This window comes from Schistocerca piceifrons, chromosome 4 (genome assembly GCF_021461385.2).
Source record: "Schistocerca piceifrons isolate TAMUIC-IGC-003096 chromosome 4, iqSchPice1.1, whole genome shotgun sequence".
NCBI lineage: Eukaryota > Metazoa > Arthropoda > Insecta > Orthoptera > Acrididae > Schistocerca > Schistocerca piceifrons.
Genome location: NC_060141.1, coordinates 123,748,226 through 123,767,539, shown reverse-complemented (window position 1 = coordinate 123,767,539; position 19,314 = coordinate 123,748,226). Strand labels below are relative to the sequence as shown.

Genomic DNA, 19,314 nt, shown 5'->3' with positions numbered 1-19,314 from the left:
CCAAAAAATGTAAAAACCAATCGCCTTCCGTACCACTTTCCTCAAATGCTCGTTCCACTTCAAACATCACGCCCACATATTTAAACAACGTTACTGTGTCAAGCAGGACACAAGAAACGCTGTATCCGAACATTGCTTTTCCTGTGCATCTGCATTAACTTACATTCAGAGCTAGCTGCCATTCATCATACCAACCACAAATCTTGTCTAAGTCTTCTTGTATCCTCGAACAGTCCCTCAAATACGACATCGTCTTGTACATCAAAGGAACATCAGCAAGCAACCACAGATTGCCGCCCACTGTACACCACTGGCCATTAAAATTGCTACACCACGAAGATGACGTCTTACAGACGCGAAATTTAACCGACAGGAAGACGATGCTGTGATATGCAAATGATTAGCTTTTCAGAGGATTCACACAAGGCTGACGCCGGTGGCGACACCTACAACGTGCTTACATGAGGAAAGCGTCCAACCGATTTCTGATACACAAACAGCAGTTGACCGCCATTGCTTGGTGAAACGTTGTTATGATGCCTCGTGTAAGGAGTAGAAATGCGTACAGTCACGTTTCCGACTTTGATAAAGGTCGGATTGTAGCCTATCGCGAACGCGCTTTTTCCTATCGCGACATTGCTGCTCGCGTTGGTCGAGATCCAATGACTGTTAGCAGAATATGGAATCGGTGGGTTCAGGAGGGTAATACAGAAGGCCGTGCTGGATCCCAACGGCCCAGTATCACTAGCAGTCGACATGACAGGCATCTTATCCGCATGGCTGTAACGGATCGTGCAGACACGTCTCGATCCCTGAGTCAGCAGATAGGGACGTTTGCAAGACAACAACCATCTGCACGAATAGTTCGCCGACGTTTGCAGCAGCATGGACTATCAGCTCGGAGACCATAGCTGCGGTTACCCTTGACGCTGCATCACAGACAGGAGGGCCTGCGATGGTGTTCTCAACCTGGGTACACGAATGGCAAAACGTCATTTTTTCGGATGAATCTAGGTTCTGTTTACAGCATCATGAAGGTCGCATTCGTGTTTGGCGACATCACGATGAACGCACATTGGAAGCGTGTATTCGTCATCGCCATACTGCCGTATCACCGGGTGTGATGGTACGGGGTGCCATTGGTTACACGTCTCGATCACCTCTTGTTCGCATTGACGGTACTTTGAACAGTGGACGTTACATTTGAGATGTGTTACGACCCGTGGCTCTACCCTTCATTCACTCCTTGCGAAACCATACATTTGAACAGGATAATTCACGACCGTATGTTGCAGGTCCTGTACAGGCCTTTCTGGATACAGAAAATGTTCGATTGCTACCCTGGCCAGCGCGTGCTCCAGATCTATCACCAATTGAAAACGTCTGGTTAATGGTGGCCGAGCAACTGGCTCATCACAATACGCCAGTCAGTACTCTTGATGAACTGTGGTACCGTGTTGAAACTGCATGGGCAGCTGTACCTGTACAGGCCATCCAAGTTCTGTTTGACTCAATGCCCAGGCGTATCAAGGCCGTTATTACGGCCTGAGGTGGTTGTTCTGGGTACTGATTTCTCAGGATCTATGCACCCATATTGCGTAAAAATGTAATCACATGTCAGTTCTAGTATAATATATTTGTCTAAAGAATACCCGTTTATCATCTGCATTTCTTCTGGGTGTAGCAATTTTAATGGCCGTTAGTGTAGGGAAGCACTGGTTGGGAAGGGAGTGAGACAGGGTTGTAGCCTCTCCCCGATGTTATTCAATCTGTATATTGAGCAAGCAGTAAAGGAAACAAAAGAAAAATTCGGAGTAGGTATTAAAATTCATGGAGAAGAAGCACAAACTGTGAGGTTCACCGATGACATTGCAATTCTGTCAGAGACAGCAAAGGACTTGGAAGAGCAGTTGAATGGAATGGACAGTGTCTTAAAAGGAGGATATAAGATGAACATCAACAAAAGCAAAACAAGGATAATGGAATGTAGTCAAATTAAATCGGGTGATGCTGAGGGAATTAGATTAGGAAATGAGACACTTAAAGTAGTAAAGGAATTTTGCTATTTAGGGAGTAAAATAACTGATGATGGTAGAAGTAGAGAGGATATAAAATGTAGACTGGCAATGGCAAGGAAATCGTTTTTGAAGAAGAGAAATTTGTTAACATCGAGTATAGATTTAAGTGTCAGGAAGTCGTTTCTGAAAATATTTGTATGGAGTGTAGCCATGTATGGAAGTGGAACATGGACGATAACTAGTTTGGACAAGAAGAGAATAGAAGCTTTCGAAATGTGATGCTACAGAAGAATGTTGAAGATTAGGTGGGTAGATCACATAACTAATGAGGAGGTATTGAACAGCATTAGGGAGAAGAGAAGTTTGTGGCACAACTTGACTAGATGAAGGGATCGGTTGGTAGGACATGTTTTGAGGCATCAAGGGATCACAAATTTAGCATTGGAGGGCAGCGTGGAGGGTAAAAATCGTAGAGGGAGACCAAGAGATGAATACACTAAGCAGATTCAGAAAGATGTAGGTTGCAGTAGGTACTGGGAGATGAAGAAGCTTGCACAGGATAGAGTAGCATGGAGAGCTGCATCAAACCAGTCTCAGGACTGAAGACCACAACAACAACACAGTGTATTTCAGAGATTTCTACTTCGGATTTCAGCCAAATCTCGTTCCAGAGGGTAGTAAATTCGTGATATTTGCTACGAGCGCTTCGAAAATTTGCTGATAAAATTGTGGCAGTCGAAGTATCATTATTCTGAATGTTTTGTGCTTTCGCTACCTTCTATCAACTGGCGAGTATTCAAAACAGAATCGCAGGGTACTGCCTAACCTAAAAAAACACCCTTGTGCACTCCACAAGTACTTCTTAGTGTAGTGCAGCCCTGACCTATCAGTGGGAGTCCGAAATTCCCCACGCGACAAATTGCAGCCAAGACGGTCACAGAGTCGATGAAGCCTGGGGCTGAGACGCTCCACTGGGCTCAAAACCAAAGGAGCCCGAGCAACGGTGCGACAATGGTCACAACCGCGAGGCCTGCTTGCAGCGCTCACGCGAGGTCAGCAGCCTTCACTTCCTCCACTAGCCGCTTGAAGGAACTGAGGATGACTTCAGAACCCATGCTATGGGCGTCGTTGGTGCCGACGTGACCCACAACTTGCAAACGAAAGCACCCTGCACACTCGATAGCTGCAGGCAAGGCTGCCTCCACATCTCGGATGAGGCACCCCCGGCGGGACAAAACGACACCTGAGGTTTCCCAGGCGACGCGCCTGCGTGGCACCGACCGCTACATCCAGATGCAGCTGCCTGAAGACGGCCTACCGTAGCCAAAAGAGCATTCCGCTGTCCACGAACTGCGCCCAGCATCTCCTGTGTCCGCGCACAGCATTCACACATCCTGGCCATACTAGCAAGATTAACTGAAGAAGTAAACTATCGAAGCAGACATAAACCTAGTGATGCAAGTGACTGCCCTCCTGACCTATCACCAATGGATGCTGATGCCTTCCTGACCTGGTCAGAAGAAATGAAAACTGCGCTAGAGATTGTCTGAATTCACACTTACACTTAAAAACGCGATATCAAACCTCCTAAACAGAGAAACACCCACGAAACTTACGAAATATACTACTAGTAAAACACAGGGAAAGCTAAATACCTAACTTTCCGGTCCGGAGAGGTGATTAGGTATCAACAGAGAGGCTGGCTGACTTCCCTCAAAACAAAGCAAGTGAGTCCTGCACACTGAATTTACAATTTACAGTGACAGTCACAAAACGCGAGATTAAACATTTTGAAATAATAATAATAACAAGAAGAAGAAGAAGAAGAAGAAATAGAAGAAGAAATATACTGTTAGGGAAACAAAGGTGACAGCCGAAGACCTTTTTCTTATGATGAACCACCTCTTCTCATTGCCTTCCCAGGGCCAATGAAGAAATCATCGTAACCCTTTTTACTGTTAAAGGCCTCATATCCAGTGGATACACATTATGTGTCTTTAATGCAGTGGTTTCCATTGTCTTCTGCATTCACATGTAGTTCAGAATTGTTCATTATTCTGCACTATGTGATCAAAAGTATCCGGACACCCAACTGAAAATAAGTTCGTGGCACCCTCCATCGGTAATGCTGGAATTCACTATGGTGTTGGCCCACCCTTAGCCTTGACGACAGCTTCCGCTATCGCAGGCATAAGTTCAATCAGGTGCTGGAAGGTTTCTTGGGGAATGGCAGTTCATCCTTCGCGGAGTGCTGCACTGAGGGGAGATATCGATGTCGCTCGGTGAGACCTGGCCCGAAGTCGGCGTTCCTAAACATACCAAAGGCATTCTGTAGGATTCAGGTCAGAACTCTGTGCAGGCCAGTCCATTACAGGGATGTTATTGTCGTGTAACCACTCTACCACAGGCCGTGCATTCTGAACAGGTGCTCGATCGTGTTGAAAGATGCAATCGACATCCCCGAAATTCTCTTCAACAGTGGGAAGCAAGAAGTTGCTTAAAACATCAATGTAGGCCTGTGCTGTGATAGTGCCACGCAAAACAGCAAGGGGCGCAAGCCCCCTCCATGAAAAACACACGCACTTGTGACAGTAGAATCTCTAACTAGTAAGCGAAATGCCCTAGGTCTCGGATCCGATCCCAACCAATGCTTAAAATTTAATTAAGTTTGCAGCAATGACGGCGATTGGCTTGCGGTTCTACCAATGGTCTTGTCAATGAGAATAGAGGTTGGGGCACTCTCTTGCACATAGGGTTTGAAATAGTCCCTAAAAGGACACTACGTGATAAAAAGTATCCTGACACCATCAAAAACATATTAGGAGCATTGTGCTGCCACCTACTGCCAGGTACTCCATATGAGCGACCTTAGTAGTCATTAGACCTCGTGAGAGAGCAAAATGGGGCACTCCGCGGAAGTCACGGACTTTGAACGCGGTCAGGTGATTGGGTGTCACTTGTGTATAGGTCTGTACGCGAGATTTTCGCACTCCTAAACATCTGTTGTTCCACTGTTTCCGATGTGATAGTGAAGTGGAAACGTGAAGGGACACGTACAGCACAAAAGCGTACAGACCGATCTCGTCCGTTGACCAACAGAGACCGCCGACAGCTGAAGAGGGTCGTAATATGGAATAGGCAGACACCTATCCCGACCGTCACACAGGAATTCCAAACTGCATCAAGATCCACTGCAAGTACTATGACAGTTAAGCGGGAGGTGAGAAAACTTGGATTTCATGGTCGAGGGCTGCTCATAAGCCACACATCACGCCAGTAAATGCCAAACGACGCCTCGCTTGGTGTAAGGAGCCTAAACATTGGACGATTGAACAGTGGAGAAACGTTGTATGAAGTGACGAATGATGGTACACAATGTAACGATCCGATGGCAGGTTGTGTGTATGGCGAATGCCCGGTGAACGTCATCTGCCAGCGTGTTTAGTGCCAACACTAAATGGTTCAAATGGCTCTAAGCACTATGGGACTTTTCCAGACTGAAGCGCCTAGAACCGCTCGGACACAGCGGCCGGCGGTGGTGTTATGGTTTGTTTCTGTGCTACACTGAGGGAAGAAATCGCAACACCAAAAACTAATTGATATAGAGTAATGAAATTTCTGGAATAGATTTTTGTAGGTATCTTATGTTAGCGATTAACACTGCAAGATCACAGGTGAATTTAAGAGTGAGATAAGCCATTGCAATTGTGAAATGCAATTAATAACCGGTGTAACCACGAGAACGTTGAATGGTAGCATATAAACGAGTATTGTGCAGTACAGACGCGCGTTGTCAGTTTGTGAGATGGAGTTCCATATGAGTTGCACTATATTGCTCAATACTGGGACAGTTAATGCTGTCTGCTCATGACGCTGAAGTTGCCGTTAAATGATGTCCCATATGTGCTCGATTGGAGACATATACGGTAATCTGCCCTCCACCCTGCTCTCCAATTGGCTCTTGATGCACACCATTAAAGTCGTAAATGGGAGTGTTTTGTGGCCAGCGGAATGGACACTACAGGGCGTCTGGCTCGGAGCTATCCTTTAAATAACAGGTGTGTAACAGTTAGTTGTGTCACTGTGGTGCAAACTGCTGCTCAGATTGCTGCCGCAGATGCAGTACGATGCGCCAGAGCCATACTCCGGTCAAGATGATCTTCTCTCTTGGTAGGGCCACTTGGCGTCCAGAACATGGTTTCGTGGGACCGTACATTCTCGTGACCACCGCTGCCAGAAATCATATACAGTGGCTAGATTCCTGCAAAGTCTTTCTGCATTGTCACAGAAGGAACATATAGCTTCTCGTTGCGCTATTACCTGACCCCGTTCAAACTCAGTGATGGGTTGAGAATAACGTTTTTGTCGCCCTAAAGACATTCTTGACTAATGTCAACTCACCACGTCCAACCGCAAAGGTACTTAACGTTCACGACCGTTACTGCCTACTTTTTTTTAAAATTCTTTCAAAATGCTCCGTTACAATATCTGTAATAATACATGCATGCATTGTGTGTGTGTGTGTTTGTGTGTGTGTATTTGTGTGAGCGCGCGCGAGCGCGCGTATGTGTGTAGTGTGCTGTAATGTTTGCTTTCTATGATGGTGATCATGAGAGAACGAAGAGGGTGAAACCCGGTTCCGGCACATTGTCTACTCCTTATGAATAGCACCAACGGGACCACCAAACCTAACCAGGACACCGGCGCAAAATCTGGTGATCAGAAGTCTTACGTCACCACCTCTCCTCCCCTTGCCGGCCAAATACTGGCAGTGAAAATGTTTTGCACCCCAATGATTCTAACCGGCTTACCCCTGGGGCGAGCGCCACCGCACAAGCGTGAGTTAGTGACCTTGGTCACAGAGGCATGTATTTAAAGCAAAGCTGATTTGCATCCTGATATTGGTGCTACTAGCGATACTATTATGAGACTGGAGCGAAATTTCGATAGACGTAATCTCTTAGATCCAGAAACGCACCTACAAACTTCCGTTTATGACGCTCAGGTTCTTCTTGGTCACGCGGTCTTTTTTCCGTCAGTGTATATTCCACTGTTCCTCCCTCTCCATTTGTTATATTCGATTTTTCCCCCCTTTCTTGAGATTATCTTGTTTTGCAAGGCTCCGATACTGCTGTTTGTAGCATATTAGCGTTATTCAGTCTCGGTTTGATAACTTTCTTCTGTATCCACGTCATCTGGTGGTGAGTTTTTCCGTAGTTTATCTCTAAAATGGGCGTCTGTAATATATATAACACACTCGTTTTCTCTCTCTCTCTTTACTTCCGAACAACCTCGGAAGGCCCAACTGAACCGACTCACCGCCGTGTCATCCTCGTCCAATAGGCCACATTGGATGCGGATATGGAGGGGCATGTGATCAGCACACCACTCTCCCGACCTTTATCAGTTTTCGTGACCGAAGCTGCTACTTTTGGGTCCGGTAGCTCCTTAATTGTTCTCACAAGGGTTGAGTGCACTCCGCTTGGCCACAACACTCAGCAGATCCGCACGTCACCGATCCAAGTGCTAACCAAGTGCGACAGCGCTGAACTTAGGTGGTCTGACGGGAACTGGTGTTACCACTGCGGCAGGGCCGCTGGCTAACATACTTTTCTGGGGAGGAGATTTTATGCATGTTGTTGTCGTTGTTGTTGTTGTTGTTGTTGTGGTCTTCAGTCCTGAGACTGGTTTGATGCAGCTCTCCGTGCTACTCTATCCTGTGCAAGCTTCTTCATCTCCTAGTACCTACTGCAGCCTACATCCTTCTGAATCTGCTTAGTGTATTCATCTCTTGGTCTCCCTCTACGATTTTTACTCTCCACGCTGCCCTCCACTACGAAATTGGTGATCCGTTGATGCCTCAGAACATGTCCCACCAACCGATCCCTCCTTCTAGTCAAGTTGTGACACAAACTCCTCTTCTCCCCAATTCTATTCAACACCTCCTCATTAGTTATGTAATCTACCCATCTATTCTTCAGCATTCTTCTGTAGCACCACATTTCGAAAGCTTCTATTCTATTCTTGTGCAAACTATTTATCGTCCATGTTCCACTTCCATTTATGGCGACACTCCATACAAATACTTTCAGAAACGACTTCCTGACACTTAAATCTATACTAGATCTTAAAAAATTTCTCTTCTTCAGAAATACTTTCCTTGCCATTGCCACTATACATTTTATATCCTCTCTACTTCGACCATCATCAGTTATTTTGCTCCCCAAATAGCAAAACTCCTTTACTACCGCACTTTTTTTCGTCTGTTTTCCCATTTCGCTAACAACGAAGTACTAAAAATCCCCTTTAAGGATATTATCACTCTTCATTAGCGAGTATATTCGGAAACTGTTTATTTCCTTCCATTAACTCATTAGGACGCCACTGATGTGATAGTAACACTTTTGGTTTGCAGTAAGCCAAACTGTTTGAAAATTATTTTACTGTTTGACGCGCTCGACAGGCATACGAAAGACACTGCCCAACGCATCTGTACAAAGCTTCATTTTCACTGTCGTTTCCATTTAGCGCCGTATCGGACCCTACTTTCCGAATAGCCCTCGTAGCTTCAACTTATTCGTGGATTTTCACCAGTAAATATTTCGGCCCACTGTTCATAACTTCAGTTCTCTTCTCTCCCTTCCTTTTATATAGCCACAGTCCCTGTATGCTTTAAATAACAGATTGTTCAACATATTCATTAAAAAACTTCTATGCATCGCTGTTATACCACGGTGTAAGAATAACGTTCGTCGCGACCGCTACGGTCGCAGGTTCGAATCCTGCCTCGGGTATGGATGTGTGTGACGTCCTTAGGTTAGTTAGGTTTATATAGTTCCAAGTTCTACGGGACTGATGACCTCAGACGTTAAATCCCATAGTGCCCAGAGCCATTTGAACCAGTTTTTGAACAACGTTCGTCACTCTACTGTGTCTTCCAGATACGACTTCACTTTACCTGGGCTGGGCGGTTTTTTAGGTTAGATGGCCTTGGGCAAGTACAGAAAGGGCAACAGCCTCAACGGGTGCGGGGCAAAGTCAGGACATGCGGGGACCATGCAGCAATCGGTATTGTAATTGTCAACTGTTGAAGCTGCGTTGGTAAAGTACCGGAACTTCAAGCGCTGATAGAAAGCACCGAAGCTGAAATCGTTATAGGTACAGAAAGCTGGCTTAAGCCAGAGATAAATTCTGCCGAAATTTTTACAAAGGTACAGACGGTGTTTAGAAAGGATAGATTGCATGCAACCGGTGGTGGAGTGTTCGTCGCTGTTAGGAGTAGTTTATCCTGTAGTGACGTAGAAGTGGATAGTTCCTGTGAATTATTATGGGTGGAGGTTACACTAAACAACCGAACTAGGTTAATAATTGGCTCCTTTTACCGACCTCCCGACTCAGCAGCATTAGTGGCAGAACAACTGAGAGAAAATTTGGAATACATTTCACATAAATTTTCCCAGCATGTTATAGTCTTAGGTGGAGATTTCAATTTACCAGATATAGACTGGGACACTCAGATGTTTAGGACGGGTGGTAGGGACAGAGCATCGAGTGACATTATACTGAGTGCACTATCCGAAAATTACCTCGAGCAATTAAACAGAGAACCGACTCGTGGAGATAACATCTTGGACGTACTGATAACAAACAGACCCGAACTTTTCGACTCTGTATGTACAGAACAGGGAATCAGTGATCATAAGGCCGTTGCAGCATCCCTGAATATGGAAGTTAATAGGAATATAAAAAAAGGGAGGAAGGTTTATCTGTTTAGCAAGAGTAATAGAAGGCAGATTTCAGACTACCTAACAGATCAAAACGAAAATTTCTGTTCCGACACTGACAATGTTGAGTGTTTATGGAAAAAGTTCAAGGCAATCGTAAAATGCGTTTTAGACAGGTACGTGCCGAGTAAAACTGTGAGGGACGGGAAAAACCCACCGTGGTACAACAACAATGTTAGGAAACTACTGCGAAAGCAAAGAGAGCTCCACTCCAAGTTTAAACGCAGCCAAAACCTCTCAGACAAACTGAAGCTAAACGATGTCAAAGTTAGCGTAAGGATGGCTATGCGTGAAGCGTTCATTGAATTCGAAAGTAAAATTCTATGTACCGACTTGACAGAAAATCCTAGGAAGTTCTGGTCTTACGTTAAATCAGTAAGTGGCTCGAAACAGCATATCCAGACGCTACGGGATGATGATGGCATTGAAACAGAGGATGACACGCGTAAAGCTGAAATACTAAACACCTTTTTCCAAAGCTGTTTCACAGAGGAAGACCGCACTGCAGTTCCTTCTCTAAATCCTCGCACAAACGAAAAAATGGCTGACATCGAAATAAGTGTCCAAGGAATAGAAAAGCAACTGGAATCACTCAATAGAGGAAAGTCCACTGGACCTGACGGGATACCAATTCGATTCTACACAGAGTACGCGAAAGAACTTGCCCCCCTTCTAACAGCCGTGTACCGCAAGTCTCTAGAGGAATGGAGAGTTCCAAATGATTGGAAAAGAGCACAGATAGTCCCAGTCTTCAAGAAGGGTCGTCGAGCAGATGCGCAAAACTATAGCCCTATATCTATGACGTCGATCTCTTGTAGAATTTTAGAACATGTTTTTTGCTCGCGTATCATGTCATTTCTGGAAACCCAGAATCTACTATGTAGGAATCAACATGGATTCCGGAAACAGCGATCGTGTGAGACCCAACTCGCCTTATTTGTTCATGAGACCCAGAAAATATTAGATACAGGCTCCCAGGTAGATGCTATTTTTCTTGACTTCCGGAAGGCGTTCGATACAGTTCCGCACTGTCGCCTGATAAACCAAGTAAGAGCCTACGGAATATCAGACCAGCTGTGTGGCTGGATTGAAGAGTTTTTAGCAAACAGAACACAGCATGTTGTTATCAATGGAGAGACGTCTACAGACGTTAGAGTAACCTCTGGCGTGCCACAGGGGAGTGTTATGGGACCATTGCTTTTCACAATATATATAAATGACTTAGTAGATAGTGTCGGAAGTTCCATGCGGCTTTTCGCGGATGATGCTGTAGTATACAGAGAAGTTGCAGCATTAGAAAATTGTAGCGAAATGCAGGAAGATCTGCAGCGGATAGGCACTTGGTGCAGGGAGTGGCAACTGACCCTTAACATAGACAAATGTAATGTATTGCGAATACATAGAAAGAAGGATCCTTTATTGTATGATTATATGATAGCGGAACAAACACTGGTAGCAGTTACTTCTGTAAAATATCTGGGAGTATGCGTGCGGAACGATTTGAAGTGGAATGATCATATAAAATTAATTGTTGGTAAGGCGGGTACCAGGTTGAGATTCATTGGGAGAGTGCTTAGAAAATGTAGTCCATCAACAAAGGAGGTGGCTTACAAAACACTCGTTCGATCTATACTTGAGTATTGCTCATCAGTGTGGGATCCGTACCAGATCGGTCTGACGGAGGAGATAGAGAAGATCCAAAGAAGAGCGGCGCGTTTCGTCACAGGGTTATTTGGTAACCGTGATAGCGTTACGGAGATGTTTAATAAACTCAAGTGGCAGACTCTGCAAGAGAGGCGCTCTGCATCGCGGTGTAGCTTGCTCGCCAGGTTTCGAGAGGGTGCGTTTCTGGATGAGGTATCGAATATATTGCTTCCCCCTACTTATACCTCCCGAGGAGATCACGAATGTAAAATTAGAGAGATTAGAGCGCGCACGGAGGCTTTCAGACAGTCGTTCTTCCCGCGAACCATACGCGACTGGAACAGGAAAGGGAGGTAATGACAGTGGCACGTAAAGTGCCCTCCGCCACACACCGTTGGGTGGCTTGCGGAGTATCAATGTAGATGTAGATGTACTCAGTATAGTTAAAGTACTTCTTTTGACTCTATTTTTCACAAGTCATAATCCAAATATGACTACACAACACTTCTTTTACTGAATTTTGTACCAGTTCACATCAGCTTACCTCAATTCCAGTCACCCACTGCCAACTATCATTGCTCACTTCACTTAAAAGCACGGCTTTCATTTATTCCTAACTGGACATAGCACGAGAGTTGATTTACGAGTACAATGTCTTACATCATGCGCATTTTACATAAAAGAACAATTCATATATGTGTGAAAAGAAATAGCCCAACAAACAAAAGTAATATACGCCAGAAAGAAAATAAACAGAGACAGACAATAACATTCAAACAGAACAGAGAAGTACGTAACAAAAATATCCGTTTCACAACAAATCACCGTATATGCCATCAATTCATTTATAACTCATGATTGGTTTGGGCATTTCCATACACATTACGAAAGGTGAACGTCTAGATTAGTTTATTAAATAAATACCCGGTTCAGCATTTGTTTACAACGCTCGCATTTTCATATTTCTTTTAATAATCCTCCAGACACGTCTTCGGCCTGGAATCTCATTGACAGGAGTGAACGATGCCTCGGACAGGGAGTCAATGATGCCTCGGACAGCGGTGGGATAGGATCCTGAATATCGACCATCACGCAGTCCGACAGCCAGGAGTGACGGTCTGGGGTGCCGTTTTATTTCATGGCTGGACTCCTTTGGCTGTTACCTGTGTCACTCTTACACCAAAAGCGGTACGTCGGCGATGTTCTAAGTTCCGTTTTGTTTCCCTTCAGGGCAAGACATCCTGAGGTTGCATTTCATAATCATAATTACCCGCATATTGTACGTGTTAATGCTTCGGGATTTTCATATGAGACATATCACATGATGCACCTAATGTGACATATGGTTTACCCTGTTTCATGTGTTTTGTAACTGAATCATTTAGTAACTTGTTGCATCAACTCTTCCGTTGATGTTCACTAATTAGTATGGTCTTTATATTAAAGTGTACAATTCATTTATACAGTGGTCAGTGCTTGGATGATAAGTACAGTATTAGATTATTGGCTAAATGTGCAACAACAGAAGGGGTAGAAGGACATTCGCAATAAATGTATACGCTAGGTGTTTCTAAAATAACTTTACAGTGTTTGGGGGCACGTTCCATACACCACATCAATAAAAAAGGTCGTGTAAAAGAATGTGCGAAAATCCTTCTTTTGAAGTTATTAGTGAAAGTTGACAACCCAACACATCACTGATCTATACGCCCTTTTGACTCACTGTATCCTAGATGGCGTTGTGTTGCCAAGGAGACTAGTGTACAGTTGTCATTCGTCTGGCTCCAAAGTGTCCATTGCGTACGTGTATTACAGGTAGTGAGCTAACTGAAAACATGGCAGGATACTCATTTCGTAAGCTGTCAGGAATGATTTTCATCTCCAGTCGCGTGAATGTTAATGTACACGAGGCTACACACTTGAATAAAGGCGTTTCGACACCGAACACAGCCGAGTCATCCACCGTTTGCTGTTACGTATCGTCGCGTTGCCGTGACAGAATCCGTAGCACCACAGACTTCTGACCAAGGAAGACCACGGGTTACTCGTACGCCTCACCAGGAAGAACACGTTCTACGGGCTGTCAAAGAAGAGCCAGGTATTTGCGCAAGACAAGTGGCCCTGGCATGCGGTACTTTTCGAGTTCAACATGGAGGTTACTTCACGGGCCACTCATGCATCGGTATCGTCTTCAATCACTCACAACGGGAGAACATTTATCGATGGTTTGTTGCACAAATTGCTAAACCGTTGTTTGTCACTTCGGTTTTGTATACAGACGAGGGAACCTCCGAAAGAAATGGTATAACAATTTAGACAACCAACTCTTAAAGACCGATCACAGTCCTCATGTTACAGTACAAGCTAGACATCAGCATCAGTTTAAGATTTATGTGTAGATACTGTCTGGTAGGGTCATACGTTATCCCAGCACGTCTTATTGGTGCTGTCTACAGGGAATTTTTTCAGAATACCCTCCAAGACATTCTGGAAAACGTGCCCTTCAAGCAAGAAGAAACTCGTGATTTATGCGTGATGGAGACCAAGTAGGTCTCAGTGTTCGCGATGCGCTACCATGACAGATGGACAGGTAGAACAGGTATAGTTCCATGGCCTGCAGGTTCTCCCGACCTCAGTTGTCTGGACCCTGGGTGCGAAAACTATCGACCTCACATGGAAGCCTGCGAAACCATTCGAAACAGTTAGTGAGTACTTGAAAGCATGCGACAGTCCATGATTCGACGAGTGCATGCGTGTTTAGAAGTAACAGGAGGACAATCCAGCATTTATTATGAGTTAATATGTTAATAAGCTCTAATAACCCTAATTTCCATTAGTGGCTCGAAAATAATGGACTTTACGATATATGAGATTTTTCATGCTGTTTGGTCCCCAAAGTATGTAAAAGTATTTCTGAAACAATAAGTACACAACATTTAATATTATTTAAAATTTATTTTATCATTTTCCCCGTCACTAGGCTGTGGTGAAATATGGCATCAAGTAACCTCTTTAAGACCTTGCAGTTAACGATTGCAAGTTGTCTCTTATGAGGTGTAAAAAGTAACTGCCCATACGTTGGCTGTGTAGATACGAGGGCGGTATTAAATTCAATTTCTGACTGAGTAGTTCAGCTCAGCAGCCACTACTACCGATAGGAAAGTAAACAGAGGTATAAGCAAGAGGTGGCAGCTGCAGGTTCCCGAAATACACCTAGATCCTTTTCTGGTCCATCATTTTCAAAGTATGCCTTTGGGACCGAACACACAGTTGTCAACGTTTCTGTCATTGTTGATATGTACGACACTGCAGTGCCCGTATTCTGCATGCAGCATGCTCAGGTAGCCCAATGGTAATGCGACCGCTCGCGGTAAGTGGGAAACCGGGTACAACTCCCGATCCGGCAGTAATTTTCACTGTCGTCGTTCCACTATCCAGCTGATGGTTATCCATAGCCGCAGCTGCGAATACATCTCATGGATTTCTTCGTTAGGCTGTTTAGTAGCCTTAACGATTCCACTTGAATCTCTTCCACTGTACCAAATCTTTGCCCCTTCAACTTTATTTTCTTCAAAGAAGAAGTCACACAGAGGTAAGTACGCCGGATGGCGAACAACTGTCAAAAATTAAAAAATCCTGAATCATGTACACCGTATTTGATCGCGCTCCATCAAGATGCTATAGCCTGTTGTTGGTATGCCACTTCCCAAGTATTCTTCTCATCGCCTGTATCAGTCGGTATAGATCTTTTCAGTGGTCGTCTTGCCGGGAGGGAAGAACTCTTCATAAACTTTATACGTACTTAATGTCAATTTTGGTGCACTTTACGATTGCAGTGACTGCTTTTTAATTTCAGTATCACAACCAGAAAGCACAATTTTAGCACAAATGACAACCTTTGAGAGAACGTTGTTTACGTTCACTACAGAAATCTTTGTAATGTTGCTTATGATCGTCTTGGAGCAGTAGTGGCACAAACTTTACCACTGGCCATGAAAACTGCTACACCAAGAAGAAATGCAGACGATAAACGGGTATTCTTTGGACAAATATATTATACTACAACTGACATTTGATTACATTTTCACGCAATTTGGGTGCATAGATCCTGAGAAATCAGTACCCAGAACAACCACCTATGGCCGTAATAGTGGCCTTGATACCCCTGGGCATTGAGTCAGACAGAGCTTGGATGGCGTGTACACGTACAGCTGCCCACGCAGCTTCAACACGATACCACAGTTTATCAAGAGTAGTGACTGGCATATTGTGAGCCAGTTGCTCGGCCACTATTGACCAGACATTTTCAGTTGGTGAGAAATCTGGAGAATGTGCTGGCCAGGGCAGCAGTCGAACATTTTCTGTATCCAGAAAGGCCCGTAAAGGACCTGCAACATGCGGTCGTCTATTGTCCTGCTGAAATGTAGGGTTTCACAGGGATCGAATGAAGGGTAGAGCCACGGGTCGTAACACATCTGAAATGTAACGTGCACTGTTCAAAGTGCCGCCAATGCAAACAAGAGGTGACGAAGACGTGTAACCAATGGCAACCCCATACCATTACGCCGGGTGATACACCAGTATGGCGATGACGAGTACTCGCTTCCAATGTGTGTTCACCGCGATGTCGCCAAACACGGATGCGACAATCATGACGCTGTAAACAGAACCTGGATTCATCCAAAAAATGACGTTTTGCCATTCGTGCAGCCAGGTTAGTCGTTGAGTACACTATCGCAGGGGCTCCTGTCTGTGATGCAGCACCAAGGCCAACCGCAGTCATAGTCTCCGAGCTGATAGTCCATGCTGTTGCAAACGTCGTCGAACTGTTCGTGCAAATGTTTGTTGTGTTGCAAACGTCCCCATCTGTTGACCCAGAGTTCGAGACGTGGCTGCACGATCCGTTACAGCCATACGGATAAGATGCCTGTCATCTCGACTGCTAGTGATACTGGGCCGTTGGGATCCAGCACGACGTTCCGTATTACTTTACTGAACCCACCGATTCCATATCTGCAAACAGTCATTGGATCTCGACCAACTCGAGCAGCTATGTCGCGCTACGATAAACTGCAATCGCAATAGGCTACAATCCGACCTTTATCAAAGTCGGAAACGTGATGGTACGCATTTATCCTCCTTACACGAGGCATCACGACAACATTTCACCAGGCAACGCCGGTCAACTGCTGTTTGTGCATGAGAAATCGGTTGGAAACTTTCCTCATGTCAGCACGTTGTAGGTGTCACCACCAGCGCCAACCTTGTGTGAATGCTCTGAAAAGGTAATCATTTGCATATCACAGAATCTTCTTGCTGTCGGTTAAATTGCGCGTTTGTAGCACGTCATCTTCGTGGTGTACCAATTTTAATGGCCAGGAGTGTATAACACTAAACGCAGGTAACGCAATCCCTAGGTTTTGCAGACGTTTTGAATGATCTGTATACGAGATTACGGAGTCAAATTGATAAGTTTCTGTGCATTTTCTGGCGTGCTGCCAGTTGCTGGGCGTCCGGAACGGTCGTTTACATCAGTAGATGTTCGTCTGTTTCTGATATGCTTATGCCACTATGTGACCTGAAACGCAGTTTCCAAGAGCTTGGTGCAGCATTTGCTACGTTTATGCAGCGGTTTCCCCAGCTTAACACAAAACTGCATTCAGACGTGCTGCTCCTTTACTTCAGACATCGCAAAATTGCAAACTCACAGACACACGAACATGGAAATGTACTCACCAACAACTATCCAAACCACTCAACTCGAGTCACTTGTCACACTGATGCAAGAAGGATGTGTGCGGAGGCACTCAGCGGTATTTCAGCGCACTCATAACCATCTGCACATACAAGTCAAATTTCGGGCTCATTTGGACAGTGCCTCGTATTTGCGCAGGTGAGTTTGGCGCTCGGCTGCGCACGGACCTGCGCTTGCAACTGTGGCTGCTGTGTCTGGCCGGCGCGTGGGCGCCGCGCCGAGGGGCGTCGTCGACGTCGGCGTCGTCGCAGCTGTACAGCACCTACTCCGGCTGCGTCGTGGTGATCCTGCTGCTGTTCGTGGCCAGCCTGCTGCTCGCCATGGTCCACTACTGGGGGCACATGCTGGGCGTCACCATGAACGCCTGCCTCATGTTCGTCTACCTCATGAACGTCGTCAAGATCATCGCACTCCTAAAGATGCAGCCCTCTGCTGAGAAGCTCATCACAGAGCTCGACAGATGCATGCAGGTAGGAGATCTGTCAAATCTGACCGCTACTAACATGAGCCGTATCATTCGACGTTACAGTGGCACTAGTCCACGTGAGTACGTACCTCACAGACGCTGCGAACATACGACCAGAGCTTTTCACCAACGCTAAAACAGAGCTTTGAGAGCCAGTCCTGACAAAACTCTACCATCTGTTGAGCATGATGTATGAGACAGACGAAATTCCCTCAGACTTCAAGAAGAATATAATAATTCCAATCCCAAAGAAACCGGGTGTTGACAGATGAGAAAATTACCGAACTATCGGTTTAATAAGTCACAGCTGCAAAAGATTGACGCGAATTCTTTACAGACGAATGGAAAAACTGCTAGAAGCGGACCTCGGGGAAGATCAGTTTGGATTCCGTAGAAATGTTGGAACACGTGAGGCTATACTGACCGTACGACTTATCTTAGAACAAAGATTAAGGAAAGGCAAACCTACGTTTCTAGCATTTGTAGACTTTGACAATGCTTTTGACAATGTTCACTGGAATACTCTCTTTCAAATTCTGAAGGTACAAGGGGTAAATTACATGGAGCGAAAGGCTATTTACAATTTGTACAGAAACAGATGGCATTTATAAGAGTCGAGGGGCATGAAAGGGAAGCAGTGGTTAGGAAGGGACTGAGACAGGGTTGTAACCTCTCCCCAATGCTATTCAATCTGTATATTGAGCAAGCAGTAAAGGAAACAAAAGGAAAGTTCGGAGTAGGTATTAAAATCCATGGAGAAGAAATAGAAACTTGGAGGTTCGCCGATGAGATTGTAATTCTGTCAGAGGCAGCAAAGTACTTCGAAGAGCAGTTGAACGGAATGGACAGTGTCCTGAAAGGAGGATAAAAGATGAACATCAACGAAAGCAAAACGAGGATAATGGAATGTAGTCTAATTAAGTCGGGTGATGCTGAGCGAATTAGATTAGGAAATGAGACACTTAAAGTAGTAAAGGAGTTTTGCTATTTGGGGAGCAAAATAACTGATGATGGTCGAAGTAGAGAGGATATAAAATGTAGACTGGCAATGGCAAGGAAAGCGTTTCTGAAGAAGAGAAATTTGTTAACATCCAGTATTGATTTAAGCGTCAGGAAGTCGTTTCGGAAAGTATTTGTATGGAGTGTAGCCATGTATGGAACTGAAACATGGACTATAAATAGTTTAGACAAGAAGAGAATAGAAGCTATCGAAATGTGGTGCTACAGAAGAATGCTGAAGATTAGATGGGTAGATCACATAACTAATGAGAGGTATTGAGTAGGATTGGGGAGAAGAGGAGTTTGTGGCACAACTTGATTAGAAGAAGGGATCGGTTGGTATTACACGTTCTGAGGCATCAAGGGATCACCAATTTAGTACTGGAGGGCAGGGTGCAGGGTAAAAATCGCAGAGGAAGACCAAGATATTAATACACTAAGCAGATTCAGAAGGATGTAGGTTGCAGTAGGTACTGGGAGATGAAGTAGCTTGCACAGGATAGAGTAGCATAGAGAGCTGCATCAAACCAGTCTCATGACTGAAGACTACAACATCAACAGCAACAACAACAAACTACATTCATGCTGCTAAAAATTTTATATGAAAACGAGTAACCAGCAAAATGCCTGTTGTTACTCATAGTTGTG

At 44.8% G+C, this 19,314-nt stretch overlaps 1 protein-coding gene across 1 annotated transcript in view; it reads left to right on the top strand.

Annotated features, from left to right (window-relative positions):
* The window catches only part of LOC124795656 (odorant receptor 82a-like), a 171,769-nt gene that overhangs the window by 56,642 nt on the left and 95,813 nt on the right, over positions 1-19,314 (top strand). Inside the window, exon 2 of the mRNA XM_047259730.1 lies at positions 17,340-17,671. Within this exon, the coding sequence (XP_047115686.1) occupies positions 17,340-17,671 (332 nt within the window). The remainder of the gene's footprint in view (positions 1-17,339; positions 17,672-19,314) is intronic.